The sequence below is a fragment of the Notamacropus eugenii genome, chromosome 2 (assembly GCF_028372415.1).
Source record: "Notamacropus eugenii isolate mMacEug1 chromosome 2, mMacEug1.pri_v2, whole genome shotgun sequence".
In the NCBI taxonomy this organism is placed as follows: Eukaryota; Metazoa; Chordata; class Mammalia; order Diprotodontia; family Macropodidae; genus Notamacropus; species Notamacropus eugenii.
In genome coordinates, this window is record NC_092873.1 from 26,998,266 (window position 1) to 27,011,071 (window position 12,806).

Below are 12,806 nucleotides of genomic sequence, written 5' to 3' on the forward strand. Positions count from 1 at the left end.
ATAAACCACCCTTGCCTAGACCACATGCCACCCCACATGGACATCCATATACTTGGCAGCTTGCTGGAGACAAAGGACCTGGATGTGAAGATGGGGCAGGCAACGGCCAACTTTACCATTTTCAATGCTGAGAGAGCAAGGATCATCTAGCCAGTCTGGTTTGTCATGGCAGCTGGATTGGGCCTTCCAAGTGTTAGCAAAACCAGAGCCAGTGGCCTCAATGAGGCCTCCCGCCGTCTTAAAGTCATCATTTTCCAGACCATTGAAATTCCCACAAAGACCTGGAGCAGAAAGAAAAGGAGGCAAATGGGTAGTGGGCAACCCAGCAGAGAAGACCCTGGCCCAGGTGTGGAGCAGACTATAGAGAGAGTCTCCTCGAGCCCCCACCTTGAACTTTGCCCTGGAAAGCCTGGTCCATGGTTATAAATAGCTGCATGACTGGCACCAGCTGGATCTGCAACTTGAGGCCATAGGCTGTGTGCACGATGAGGTGGTAGGAGGAAGGCTGGAAGATGGAGAAGCTGGCTGCAGGACAAAGCAATGCGGGAGACAAGAGTCACTCTCTGAGAGGCTGTCAGCCAGGGACGAGAAAAGGCACTGACCTCGCACTGTAGGCCTTGGCCTGAGTCCCCTGGGACCCTGGACAAGCTGGGTTCTCTGCCTGCAAAGAGGGAGTGACCTGCCCTCTCCAACAGCCGGTCAGCTTTTGGTGCTCCTCCCTCCCCCAAGCAACAGCTGGGAATGCCTACTTCAGGAGCAGTGGACAGCTCCAGACTAATACTTTAGATTCCAAGACAAGTGCGTAGGAATTCACCAAAGTCCTTCCCTCCCTCGCTAGGATGGAGGTCCCCTGCCCTGTTTGCCTCCCTGCTTCTGGGCTCTTCTTTGGTAGCTGTACTCACCAGAGATGTGAGGTAAGTGGACTTCCAACTCATTCAGGAGCACGCTGCCATCAGACTTGAATGCCACGATCTGCAAGGAAAATAGAGGAGAAAGTCCTGAGATGGCAGCCCCAGGGGAAGGTGGTGGGAGGTTGCCCATCCCAGGCGTGCTTCAGGTCCATGTACATCAGGGCTTTGGAGGAGGGCAGGGGCTTAAGGAGGTAAGTACATTGAAGGTAAGGACAGAGAAGCTCTCTGGCTCTGAGGCACTCAGAATGCTGCAGAGAAATGGCTCACCACCAGGCAATGCCCACTGACAACCTGACACATGGGTATCCTGATACTGAGTTCAGGTGAGATCCTGCCACGTAGCCCCAGCATAGACGCTTGGACACACCCATCCCGTAAGATCTCAACATATGTTAGATTACACAATCCTCCTCCAGGGTGGGTGTCACCCTAATTAAACACCTCCAGAGGTTTTATAGGCCACCCAGCATCTGATAAGAGCCTGCTGTCCTAGAGTCTGAGGAGGTGCCTGCCCTGTATGTCCTGGGGCCCCACAAAGCTCCTGTGCTGGTCCCTGAAGGTGGGGCAGCCTCAGCTCCTGAGAGCTCACTAGCCGGGTGACCAGGCTGGGGCCACCCACAGCCAGAGAGGGGTACTCACATTCTTCTTGTTGTCAGTCAGCAACACAATCGTCTTCAAGCAGGTCTGCTTGTCTGTGGACCCACAAAGCGCCAGCTCTCCCAGGAGGGCATAGGAGTCATTGCTGTCCCCCTACAGCAGAGGCAAGTAGAGGATGCTGCTAAAACTGGGCCCCACAAGAACCCCTGGATGGACCCAACATGTGCCCTGTGTCCCCCATAGATGCCCCAAGAGGCACCAAGAGATCCAAGACTGGGACCCTGCCCTAATCAAGCTCCTAGTCTTAAGACAAACACAAGGATCCATGATCCCAGCCACAAAGAGGAGCATGCACAGTCCTCTGTGTAGGGCCAAGGACATAATACTTAAAGGGGTGGGTAAGAATTCACCAAGTGAAGAAGGGAGAGGGAGGACATTACTGGTAGAGGAACAGCCTAAGAAAAGGTATAAAGGTGGGGCAATGCAAGGCAGGTTTGAGAAGCCAATGTTCAACTAGAATCTAGTGTGTATGGAGAAGGGTTCCCTCAGTACCTTGGCCAGGATGTAGTAGCAATCTCCATGAAAGGTGTATTTCTTCCCATCAAAAGTGGTGATGTGGGCTCCACCTTCCAAGGCACATGTGCCAGGACAGGACAGGTCCTTGCACACCCACCGGCCAGCATTACAGACACTGCATAGACAGACAGTAGAAGAAAGAATCAGCAGCCCATCAGTCCCACACCCTTAGGTCCCCTCTGCCTCTGAGGCCAGGAAACAAGCATGGGAAGAGGAGCTACACATTGTACTCACCACTCCTCGCAGTTGCTAGTAATCTGCTTCCCAGAGGCATAGAGGCGTCCGTGCAGTTTGCAGCTGCACTGACTCACCTGGATACAGCCTTTGCCCGTGATGTCATCATACACAGTACCTAGTCAAGGAAGAGGCATGAGCTGAGCCTGAAGCCTCTAGGAGGCAGGGAGCAGTGGAGGCCCTTCTGCTGGAGGTTGTGCCCCCGGGGGCTGCTGAGGGAGAGCCAGCCCCTCAGGTGAGGCATCTCAATTCTTGGGACTTTGTCCTACACAGCTCCTCCCCCAACACTACCACTTCTAGTGCCCAGGCTCTCTGTGCATACAAGTACTCAGGGAATGATGCTGACATTCCCTGGATGGAATGCCAAAGGAAGACCCGTCCTCCCTCTGATTGTCCATGACTAGGAAAGTCGGCTGCCCAGAGGTAAGGGTTAAGGACTTGCTGTTTATAGGTTAGGCATTTCTCTCTTTCTTTATAGCAAGTGGGCACTCAAGGATAGAGCGAGAGGGATGTTTAATGTCCCTCCCACCAGTTCTCTGGATTCAGGCTCCAGCTCTCTGTGGATAGTCCTGGAAGGGACACTCCCAGGAAACATGGGCCAGGTCTTCAAAGCCAGCCTCCTCCAGGCAGAAGCAGTCAGAAGAAGCTGAGACGGGATACTAGAGTCCCACCCACCTTCAGGGCAGAAGCAGCCATCCATGTAGTGCTCCTCACAGACGTTGCTGACCTCCAAGTGAGAGCAAGTATCCATGCAGGGGGAGCCACTCTCCAGGTAGACCATGTTACCAGGGCAGGTCTTAGCTGGAATGGACAAAGGCAAGGCCTCATGAGTTTGGGAAGCTCAGTGGATGCAATCTTGGGGACTATCCCCATGTGACAAGCTCCTGAGGCTGTCCATGGAAGCACAAGAGCCAGGCAGAGACTATGCCAAAGGAAGAAGCTGCCATGGTGTACAGGTCTCCATAACTGGGTCATAAGCCTCAGGCAGGAGTTGAGCCTGTGAAGTCAGTGTCTGTCCTGAGGCTCAGGGCTGGTCTGAGATGGCTCACTCAGCCAGTTGGGGTGATGCTGATGAGGCCAAAGTTAGGGGCATCATCTCCACACAAGTCTGTTAGCTCTCAAACTTGGAAAAATGCTCTGAGGTCACAGGTCACACACTTCCCCAGGAACCTTCTCTGCTGCTCCCCCACGGCTTTTGGCAATTCCTCTCACAACCCTGGACAGGCCAATCCACAGGGGTCTTGGTATAAGGACCATGGACAGTGCTAGGCCTTTGCCCCTTTCCCTCTCTGCTGCCCTGGGAAGTCACCAAAAATGCCACACAGATTATCCACTTGAGGCCCTCCCTGGGAAAACCTGACTGGTTAAGGAAATGGCCCTGCAGATTTACCCAGCCACAAACAAAGGAAAGCCAACGAATGTTCCCTCTACAGAGGCCCAAGGCAAGGATACAATTCCCGTTTGCCCATTCTAGTTCTTTCTCCCTCCACCCAGAGGTATCAGCTTCTCTCTAGGCCAGTTCTAGGCCCCCTCCCCCTTGAGGCCCAGCTCAGTGCTCTAAGCTGTCCTCCAGGGACAAAGTGGAGAGGGGAGAGGAGAATAGCCATCATTCTTCCCACTGGGAAGGAGAGAAATTGATATCTAGGGAGTGACCGCAGCACCAGGATCAAGGAGTATTCCTGGGAGCAGTCAGGGTGCAGGGCTCAGCCTTGATGCTCTACAAAGCATCTTGTCCTGGGCATGCTTCTCTGCCCTGCCTGGGGGGGGGGGGGGGCAGGAATCTGGTCCTTGGTCAGGCAGGGCTGGAGGGGAACAATGAGAGAGAAGCCTCAGTGGAGCAGAATGGAGGGAAGGTTCTGACTCAGAGCCAGAACCCTCGGCTGGGGAGACCCCCAGAGCCCACGGAGTGCCTGAGCCAGACCTGGGCTAGCTGCCCCATGACAGAGTGGTCTGTCATCCATACACTTTTACTGCTGGAAATTTCCATCTGCCTGGTGTAGACAGCCAAACTGGGCCCTTCAGGACTCCAAGGGAAGTGAGTTTGGCTGTCTTCCCTGTCTCTGAGACAGGAGACGCTGTCCAGAGAGTGGCCGGCTTCCCCAGACCTTCCACCCCAGATAGAGGAGACTGCTCAGCCAGTTCTCTTCCCCAGCCCTGGCTCTCCACAGATACTTACGGCAGAATGTGTCAGTCCTCCAGGTGTGGGGTCGGCCTCCAGCGTGTGAGCACTGGCGGGAAAACTCAGAGACAGTACTGCACAGGCAGAAGGAGATGTTCTTCTTGCATTGACATAGGTCCTCCATGCAGGCCTGGATGTACATCTCCACTGGCACAACAGCCTGGCAGTCCTCGAAGGCCACTGATGTCAGGAGATCCTCACACTGGGCGCGCTGGCGGGAAAGGGGCAAGGACCACACCTGTCAGTCTGCTCTGCCCTCCAACTGCCCCTAGCATTTCTGGCTCCTGCCCCACATCAGGGGGTAAACCCTTAGCTGCTCCTCCTTGGACATTTTGGAGGGAATGGGGATGGGAAAGAAGAGAGAAAAGGAGGGAGGGAGGAAGGAGGGAGGGAAGGAAGGAGTGTGTGCGTGTGTGTGTGTTCATCCTTCATTGTCAAAGAAGACCATGCCATCAGAGAAATAATGACATGACTTGCACTTGACTTTGTTTTTAAGTGAGGGAGGGCTGTGCAGGTCACCAGCCTCACTTCTGCTCCAGAACCATCTGAATCCAGTGACCAGATATTCATCAGGATGACTAGAGATGACCCAGGATGAGGTAACTGGGGTTAAGTGACTTGCCCAAGGTCACACAGCTAGTGAATGTCAAGTGTCTGAGGTGAGATTTGAACTCACATCCTCCTGACTCCTGCACCAGTGCTCTATCCACTGCATCACTTAGTTGCCCCTTAGGGAGGAAGGAAAGAAGGAAGGAAGGAGGGAGGGAAGAAAGGATGGAAGGAAGGAAGGAAGGAAGGAAGGAAGGAAGGAAGGAAGGAAGGAAGGAAGGAAGGAGGGAAGGGGATATGCGGAGGTGTGCTGGAGCCATCACCAACCAGTACACAAAAGCTAATTGTTAAATTCTCCGTTATGAGCATTTACATATCAGAAATTGGCAAATGCTCCAAATCAGGACCCGATTTGGTGTTACGTTGATTGTCCAGATTTCAGGAAGTGATGTGAGAGCACTGTAATCACACAGACTCAACTTCAAAGAGTCTCACCCACAGATTTGCTGGAGGGGATGTTGGCCAGTGCGCCTCTGCCCGCAGCCCTCTGGCCACCCAGGCTGCCCACACTCAGCCCCCAGCCTCCTTGGCCAAGAATCCCTTACGTGTTCTGAGCAGGGCTCGGAGGCTTCTTTCTCGTCTGGGTCCTCGCACACAGAATCTGGCTGGTTAATCTTCTGCATGTTTCCAAATTCAATGGGGCTGAAAGTGATTCCTGGAGGGGAGAGCAGAGCCACATGTGTCTGGACCCCTTTCCTCCCTCTCCTGCCCCTGCCAAGCTCCCTGGGTGGGAGAGGGGGCCACCTACCCTCATCATTGAACTCGGAGTACTTCCGTCTGCCGTTGTAGTCCCCGCACAGGCCACAGGTGTGATTGTGGAACTTGCTGTCCAGCTCCAGCTGAGCAGAGAAGAAAGGGCAGGAGGAGAAAGAAGAGAAAGGCAGTGAGACTGGCAGTCACCATAAGAAGACCAGTTAGCTCCCTGCAGCACAGCTGACTGGAGCACAAGGGACAACCTCCAGCATGCTGCCCCATCCCCTACCCTTCTCCAGGGCTCAGCCTCAGTCTTTTAAGTCACCTCCTGCTCTCCCGGAGCACACTGAGGCACACCCCTCAAGGAGGCCTGCTAGAACAGGCTTCCCCTCTCCTTCCTGCCCTGGGCATCCTTGGGAGGGGGTGGAGGAGACCAGAAGCCAGGGAAGCCCCCATGCCAGAGGGAGTGCATTTACCATGAGGGAATCCTGGAGGTTCCACATGAGGGCAAGGCTGGCTCGGGCATAAATCTTGGTGTAGACATCATTCTTCTCGATGAGGAGCCCAGAGCTGTAGTAGGGCACATGGACTCTGCAAGAAAGCATCGCACTGTATCCAGCTGAGCTTCACTGAGGAACTCCCAGAGGTCTGGGGTCCCAGCAACTGGCCTGGAAGCTCCCAGGAGATGAGGGGAGATGGAACAGGGAAGGCTCAGGGAAGAGCTCAAGGCCTGGGCTCTCAGCTGCTAAGACCTTAGCTTGGAGGTTCATCAGCAGAGAAACTGCTGGAACAGCTGGGTAGTTTGGGTAATCAGTCACTGCCATGGGCAAGATGCTACCCTCCTATTGCAGGGCCTCTCCAACAAATCTTCAGCCCTGGTCACTGATCTCACACACCTAGGCCACAGTCTCCTCCCCAGACCCTTGGGGGTACCTGTGGAATGCATCTGTCTGCTCCCAGCCTTCAACCTCCTTCCCCCTACTTCCTACCAGCCTGATGTTTCTCTCTCCTCTCTCTCTCTCTGTGTCTCTCTCTCCACTCTTTCTCTCTGTCTCTCTCTTTCTTTGTCTCTCTCTGTGTCTGTCTCTCCCTTCTTTCTGTCTCTCTGTCTCTGTCTGTGTCTCTGTCTCTCTCTGTGTCTGTCTGTCTGTCTGTCTGTGTCTCTCTCTCTCTCTCTCTCTCTCTCTCTCTCTCTCTCTCTCTCTCTCTCTCTCTCTCTCTCTCTTGCTGACACTAAGCCCCAGAGTTAGGGAAATTCAACCAGAATACCCCAAGGTCTTTGGAAAACAAAGAAGTATGGGGCCAAGCTTCCACTGCTCCTTTCTGTCCTTACTGGTAACATTCTGGGACACTGGCTCCTTCAGGCATCTACATGAACCTGAGCAAATCACTTCCTCTCTTTGGAACTCAGTTTCCTCCTCTGTAAAATGGGATAGCTCGAGAGACAGTGCCTGTGGCTCCCCACCTGCTGTGGGGATAGCCTCAGCCTCTGCAGCCTCAGACTGGGCCCAATATCTCAGCTGTGTGCCCACTCCCTTGCTAATGATGGCCAGAGCCTGTGGACAGGAAGACAGAACAGGGCAGGGGTCCAGGGCAGTCCTTTGTTTTTCCCATCTTGCCCACACCCCCCATTGACTGGGACCTGACTCCTCCCTCAGAATGCATGGAGCTTTTGGCCAGGAGTGAACAATCTTGGAGGAGATTGTTCATTCTGGAAAGCACAGGCCTGGTCTTTGAGCCCTGCACACAAGGTCTGGATGACTTGGAGAGAGCTCCGGAGCCTCAGCCTCCCCATCTAAAGTAGAGAGCTTTTAATCCCCACTCTGCCTAGGACACCAAAGGATCACTATGGAGAGCAAGGGGGGGAGTTCTGTGTGGAAGGCATTTCAACACAGGGAATGGCTGGATGGATGTGAGATACTGCTAGGAAATCCATCTTCTGCTCTGCACATGTAGGGAAAGTCTCCTTGGTCTGTGAAGGCACAGTCCTGAGCTATAGATCTTGTGAGGGGTGGGGGGGACAGCCTCCTGCTAAGACTAGCCTTCCATGAGCACATGCCAATCATAAGCCCAACAACCACTGATATTACTGCAGCATTGTAAGGTTGACAATTCGTTTTCCTCACCATGGTCCTGGAGACAGATGGTGCATATGTGATTATCCCTATTTCACAAATGAGGAAGATGGTGCTGACCCAACGAGAATGACTTGCCCAGGGCCACACAACAACCTTTCCAACACAGACCTATCACACTCGGCAGCAACTCAGGAGTGATGCTCCATGGCTAGAGATTTAGAGGGGGCATGGTGAGCTAGGGCTGATGGCTTCCAGGGCCTCCATCTGGAGAGGGAGCCCAGCCTCATCCCATGACCCTAGAACAGGTGCCAGGGATGGGATGAAAGGAGAGGTGAAGCAATGAAATCTTAGGAAAGAGACACTCCTGCTCCAGCCAACCAGCCCAACAGGTCCACATTCAAGTCTTTGTTTTAGAAACAATGGAGTAGAAACTATCCTCGGTCCAGGAGAAGGGGGAGCTGTCCTCAGTTCCTTTGTCCCTTTAAACAGGACACTTCCTTGGTAACCTTAACCTCTGCGTGTGAATTACACACAACTCTTTGTCCTTTGCAAACAGCCTTGTCTTGAGAGCAGGAATGGAGTCCCAGGATTCTGCTTAGCCCCTGCCCCTCTTCCTCATCTACTCCCGAGCCCCCCAACCCTGCCCCAGGCTGTGGAACACCTGCAATTTCCAGAGGAAGCATGGAGCACATTGGATCCAACTTTGTGTAGGAGCTGAAACACTCACCTCAGACTTGGCAGAGAGAAATACAATAGATGGGAACAGTCTCTCTCTCTCTCTCTCTCTCTCTCTCTCTCTCACACACACACACACACACACACACACACACACACACACACACAAACACACACACACACACACACGCACACGCAGCCCTGGATCAGCTTCCCATTGATACTGTGTGACCTTAGTCAAGTCTTCTCCCCATCCCTTCCTGAGATTGTGTTTACTGCTCTGTCTTGCTCTGCTATCTGAAGAACCTAGGACCTGTTTATCTCTGAAGCCAACCTTTGTCCTGGCCTGGTGCATGGTAGTGTGTGATGAGAAAGACACTGATTTGAGAATTGGATATACTGGTTTAAATCCTGGTTCTGCCCTGTATTAGTTCTGAGATCCTGGACAAGTCCACCCCCTCCCTGGGCCTCCTTCTCTGTAAATCAAGAGGACTGGGTGAGATGAACCCCAGCGCTTCCTAACCTTGTCCAAGGGCCCCCAGGCTAGAATCAGATCTTCCTGCCCTTGGCACCAGGTGTTGGTGCACTTTCAATGAGGGGTGGGTGGTGGACCCCTCATTGCAACAAGAACGAAGTGTGCCAAGATGGTGGCCCTCACTCCCTTTTCCACCCTCCCCAGCCATGACTCACATGGCTCCATTCACAACCACGAGTTTGTGGGTGAGGTAGATGGTAACATCCTTGATTGTGACCAGGATGTTGGTGATCTGAGGGTGACGGTCATCACTCAGGCCACGCTGGACATGGACAGCAAACTCTTTGTATGTGTCCCGGCAGTCTGAAGCAAAGTTGTAGTCACAGAGACCAGGGAACTGGTAGACATCTCCATCAAAGGTCTTGTAATGGCTGTTGCCCCAGGTGCTGCAGACATGATGGCCATGGTTGAGACTCCTGCCTGTGGCCAGGAGACAGAGAGAAGCTTGAAAAAGAGTCTGCGGCATTGCTGGGCCAGGGGCCCCTCAAGTGACTGGGGTTTGGGACAGTCACTGGCCTCCTGCAGGTGCATCCCCAGTGACCCTGAAGGCAAAGCCAGAGGGACCTCTGAGGGGCTACAATGAATACTGGGGCTCCTCAGTCAAGGGTAGGGGATTCCAGAAAGCTGCCCAGGAGATCTCCTTCCCTCCTCAGCTTGGCAGCCAGGATCCTCCGGCATCTGTCAGGTTGTAAGGGCTGTAGGCACAGAGCCCATTCCAAGGCTCCCCAAAGCCCCAGGAAGCTAGCCTTCCAAATCCCTTCCCCCAGTCAGCAGAGAGGATTCCCCCTCCATACATTTAGGCTGCAAAGCCAACGGCAATTTGGGTGCCTCAGACCTGTCTTGTATGGGGACCTCTGTTGCGGGATCCCCTCCTGGCAAACACCTTAGGAATGAGCCCGGTTCCACACAGAGCCTGTCCGACTCCCACTTGAGAAGAGACTTCTGCTGGGTTTCCCCCATATATCAACCCCCCTCAGCCATCCCAGGGCAAAGTTTCCTTGGAAAGAAGGCAAAGTCTATGGGCTTGTGCTACCCCCAGCCAGTTGGGTACCCACGACGTAGCCCTCCTACCAGACTCACTGCCTTGCTAAGTGTCAGCCACCTAGCCTACCCCTGCAGGGTCCCTACCATTCCTGCTATTAGCTATCTTTCCTGTCCCCTCAATCTGCCCCCCTATTCCACTCCCTTTCTCACTGCGTTGGCAGAGGCTGAGGGGCCTGAGTCAGAGGTTAGAGCTCTAAGAGACTCAAGATTGTCTGGTCTAGCCCACAAATTCTTTCATTTTCTAATGGAGGAAAATAAGAGCACAGAAAGAAGGGATTTTCAAAGCCAGGTTCACAAGGAAGCTGACACCTTTGCTGGGGTCCTCACTTCAGCCCAGGGTCACCCGTGGGTCTTAGTTCTTTGAAAGCCCACAGGGCCCAGAATCCAGGAGGGCATGCTAAGGCCAGGGTAGAGACCCCACAGGGCCTCTGACCAGGCAGGGCAGGGAGGGAATGGCACCAGGGCACCTGCGCCGCCTCAGAAGAGGCTGCTTTCTCCTAATCCATGGGCACCAGCCTCCCCAGTGTCCAGACCAGGCCTCTGCAGTAGCTAGCATCAGTCACTGGGTAATGACTGCGATGTTCATCAAACACACCACCACGGGTTGAACTCTGGGGATTCAACCCCAATCCCACCACCCACCCAAAGTCAACCTCACTGCCTGGGATCTTAGGGTGCTGAGCAGTGCCTTAAAGGAGACCTGGCCCAAGCCCTACCTTCAGCATGTGGGGAAATGGAAGACAAGAGGATAAGGTTGCCCCCCACCAGGAACTCCCCATGGTCCTGTCCTTAAGAGTTTTCTCAGAGCATTTAGGAACCTGTCTCAATTTTCATTCTGTGGCTTACCCCGGGGCCAGGGGGAGGAGTGGTGAGGAGGCAGGAAACTCATGTCTGCTCACTCCCCACCTCATGAATAAGTACTACTCCCTTTTGTCACTCTTGAATGTTCCTGTAGTTCTGGGGGCCTCTCCGGAACCTCAGATGAGTATCCCCTGCAGTCTAGTGAGTAAGGCCAGAAAGGAAGCCCCACCTTGGTCTCCATTACAATTTTAATGTTTCCACTATTCCTGCCTCAGTTGCCTTCCCAGACTGATGAACCTTCATGACTTTGCTTCCCAGAGGCCCAACTGCCCAGGACTTTTATGGAGGCTGAGAGCCAGGGCCTGGTCATCCAGAGCAGAGCCACTGCCCACGTCTGGCTACTCCTGATGTGGTCAGCAGGGAGTGGCTCCGGCAGTGGGAAGGGCTGTGGCACTGGCTTAGCCCTAGTTCTGGTCCAGTTCCTGAGGAAGCTGTGAGCAGCTGACCCATGGGAAAGAAGAGCTCCTGGCTCCCTGGTATCTCTTGGGGGGGAGGGGATAGCCCTGCTTCCCTAACCATGGGACCATCCAGAAGCTTTGGAGGTCTTACCGTTCTGAAGGTCCTTTGCCCCTACTGAGGACAGAGCCAGCCAGACTGCCAGGAGACTGGCTGGGCTCAACCCCATGTTGGCTCAGCTGAGTGGGCTGGCTGGAGAATGACTTTGTGGAGGGGCCTTGGCTTTATATGCGGGCTGCCTCTCTGCCAGGTGTCACCCTCAGAGGGAGGGGAAGGGGAAGAGGAGGGGTAAGGAATGGGTGTAACATTTGCCAGATTAATGAGCAAACAGCAGTGGGGACTCCTGGGCTCAGAAGCCCAGCTTGGCTCTCATGGGCAGTGGTGGGGAAATATTGATTTAGTTATCAGGCAATCATCTTTTATAGATCTCTCAGTAAACCAAGTAATTCTGCAGAATGCCCCACGCCCTATTGCTCCAATTCCAGCACACACCCAAGGAAAACTGCCCCTCTCCTCCAAGCACTAGTGGGTGAGCAACTGATGCCACAATGACCTTGGCAGGGCCCCTGATGGAAGTTGGATACCAGGGCTCAGTCTGGGCCACACTGGTCCCAACAGAATCATTTCCCTTTGTCCCTTCCTAAACATCATCCTGAGCAAAGATCTGAGTGACCCCCACCCAGCAGCCACTGATCAGTACATTCTGCTGACTGAGACCCCAAAGGGCAGACTTGGCCCAGCCTTTCCCTGATCAAAGGCCCAAACTGTAATGGGCCCAGCCCCCGCCTGGCCCCAGACTCCCCTGCGTTTCTCCTCTCTGGAGAGGATTTTGATGATGGCCTTTCCCCACCCCTGTCACCAATCTGACTGGCAATTCTCCCATGATAGAGGGGGAGCCTACAGCTCTGAGTCTGACTGGACAATGTGACTGAAGGGGAGGTGGGCAGGGCCCTCCTGCTCAAACCTACAGGTTTCTGTGTTGGCATGCAGAGGGCCTTTGATCCTCTGGCCACCCTAATCCCCTCCAGAATTACATGTAATCAAAACTTTTCAGAAATGGCTAGGGAACTCGGCTTAGAGACACAGCCACACACTAGGGCACAGAATTCACATGCAGCTCAAGGACTTTCCTTCCAAGGAAAATATGACTCTGGGGTCCTCAACCCTGCCTACCTTCAGGAGCAGTACAGCCCAAGCTGGCTACTCTGCTCCCCAACAATGTGAGCCCCTGGCCAGGCATCCCCCAAGCAGGCCCTGTCCCTTGCTCTCCACAGAGAGCCAGCCTGGGACCCCCTGTCCTGGGGAGGAGAGGCTTGAACTCAGGTCTTCCTGACTTGAGACGAGCCCTTTACCCACTC

At 54.0% G+C, this 12,806-nt stretch overlaps 1 protein-coding gene across 1 annotated transcript in view; it reads right to left on the reverse strand.

The window, feature by feature from the left end:
• The window catches only part of MUC2 (mucin 2, oligomeric mucus/gel-forming), a 45,797-nt gene extending 34,180 nt beyond the window's left edge, over positions 1-11,617 (reverse strand). Inside the window, 13 exon segments of the mRNA XM_072637959.1 lie at positions 117-281; positions 388-525; positions 903-972; positions 1,551-1,661; positions 2,061-2,199; positions 2,319-2,436; positions 2,994-3,119; positions 4,495-4,708; positions 5,652-5,761; positions 5,855-5,945; positions 6,276-6,390; positions 9,243-9,507; positions 11,542-11,617. Coding sequence (XP_072494060.1) covers positions 117-281; positions 388-525; positions 903-972; positions 1,551-1,661; positions 2,061-2,199; positions 2,319-2,436; positions 2,994-3,119; positions 4,495-4,708; positions 5,652-5,761; positions 5,855-5,945; positions 6,276-6,390; positions 9,243-9,507; positions 11,542-11,617 — 1,738 coding nt within the window.
• Positions 11,618-12,806: the final 1,189 nt, after the last annotated feature.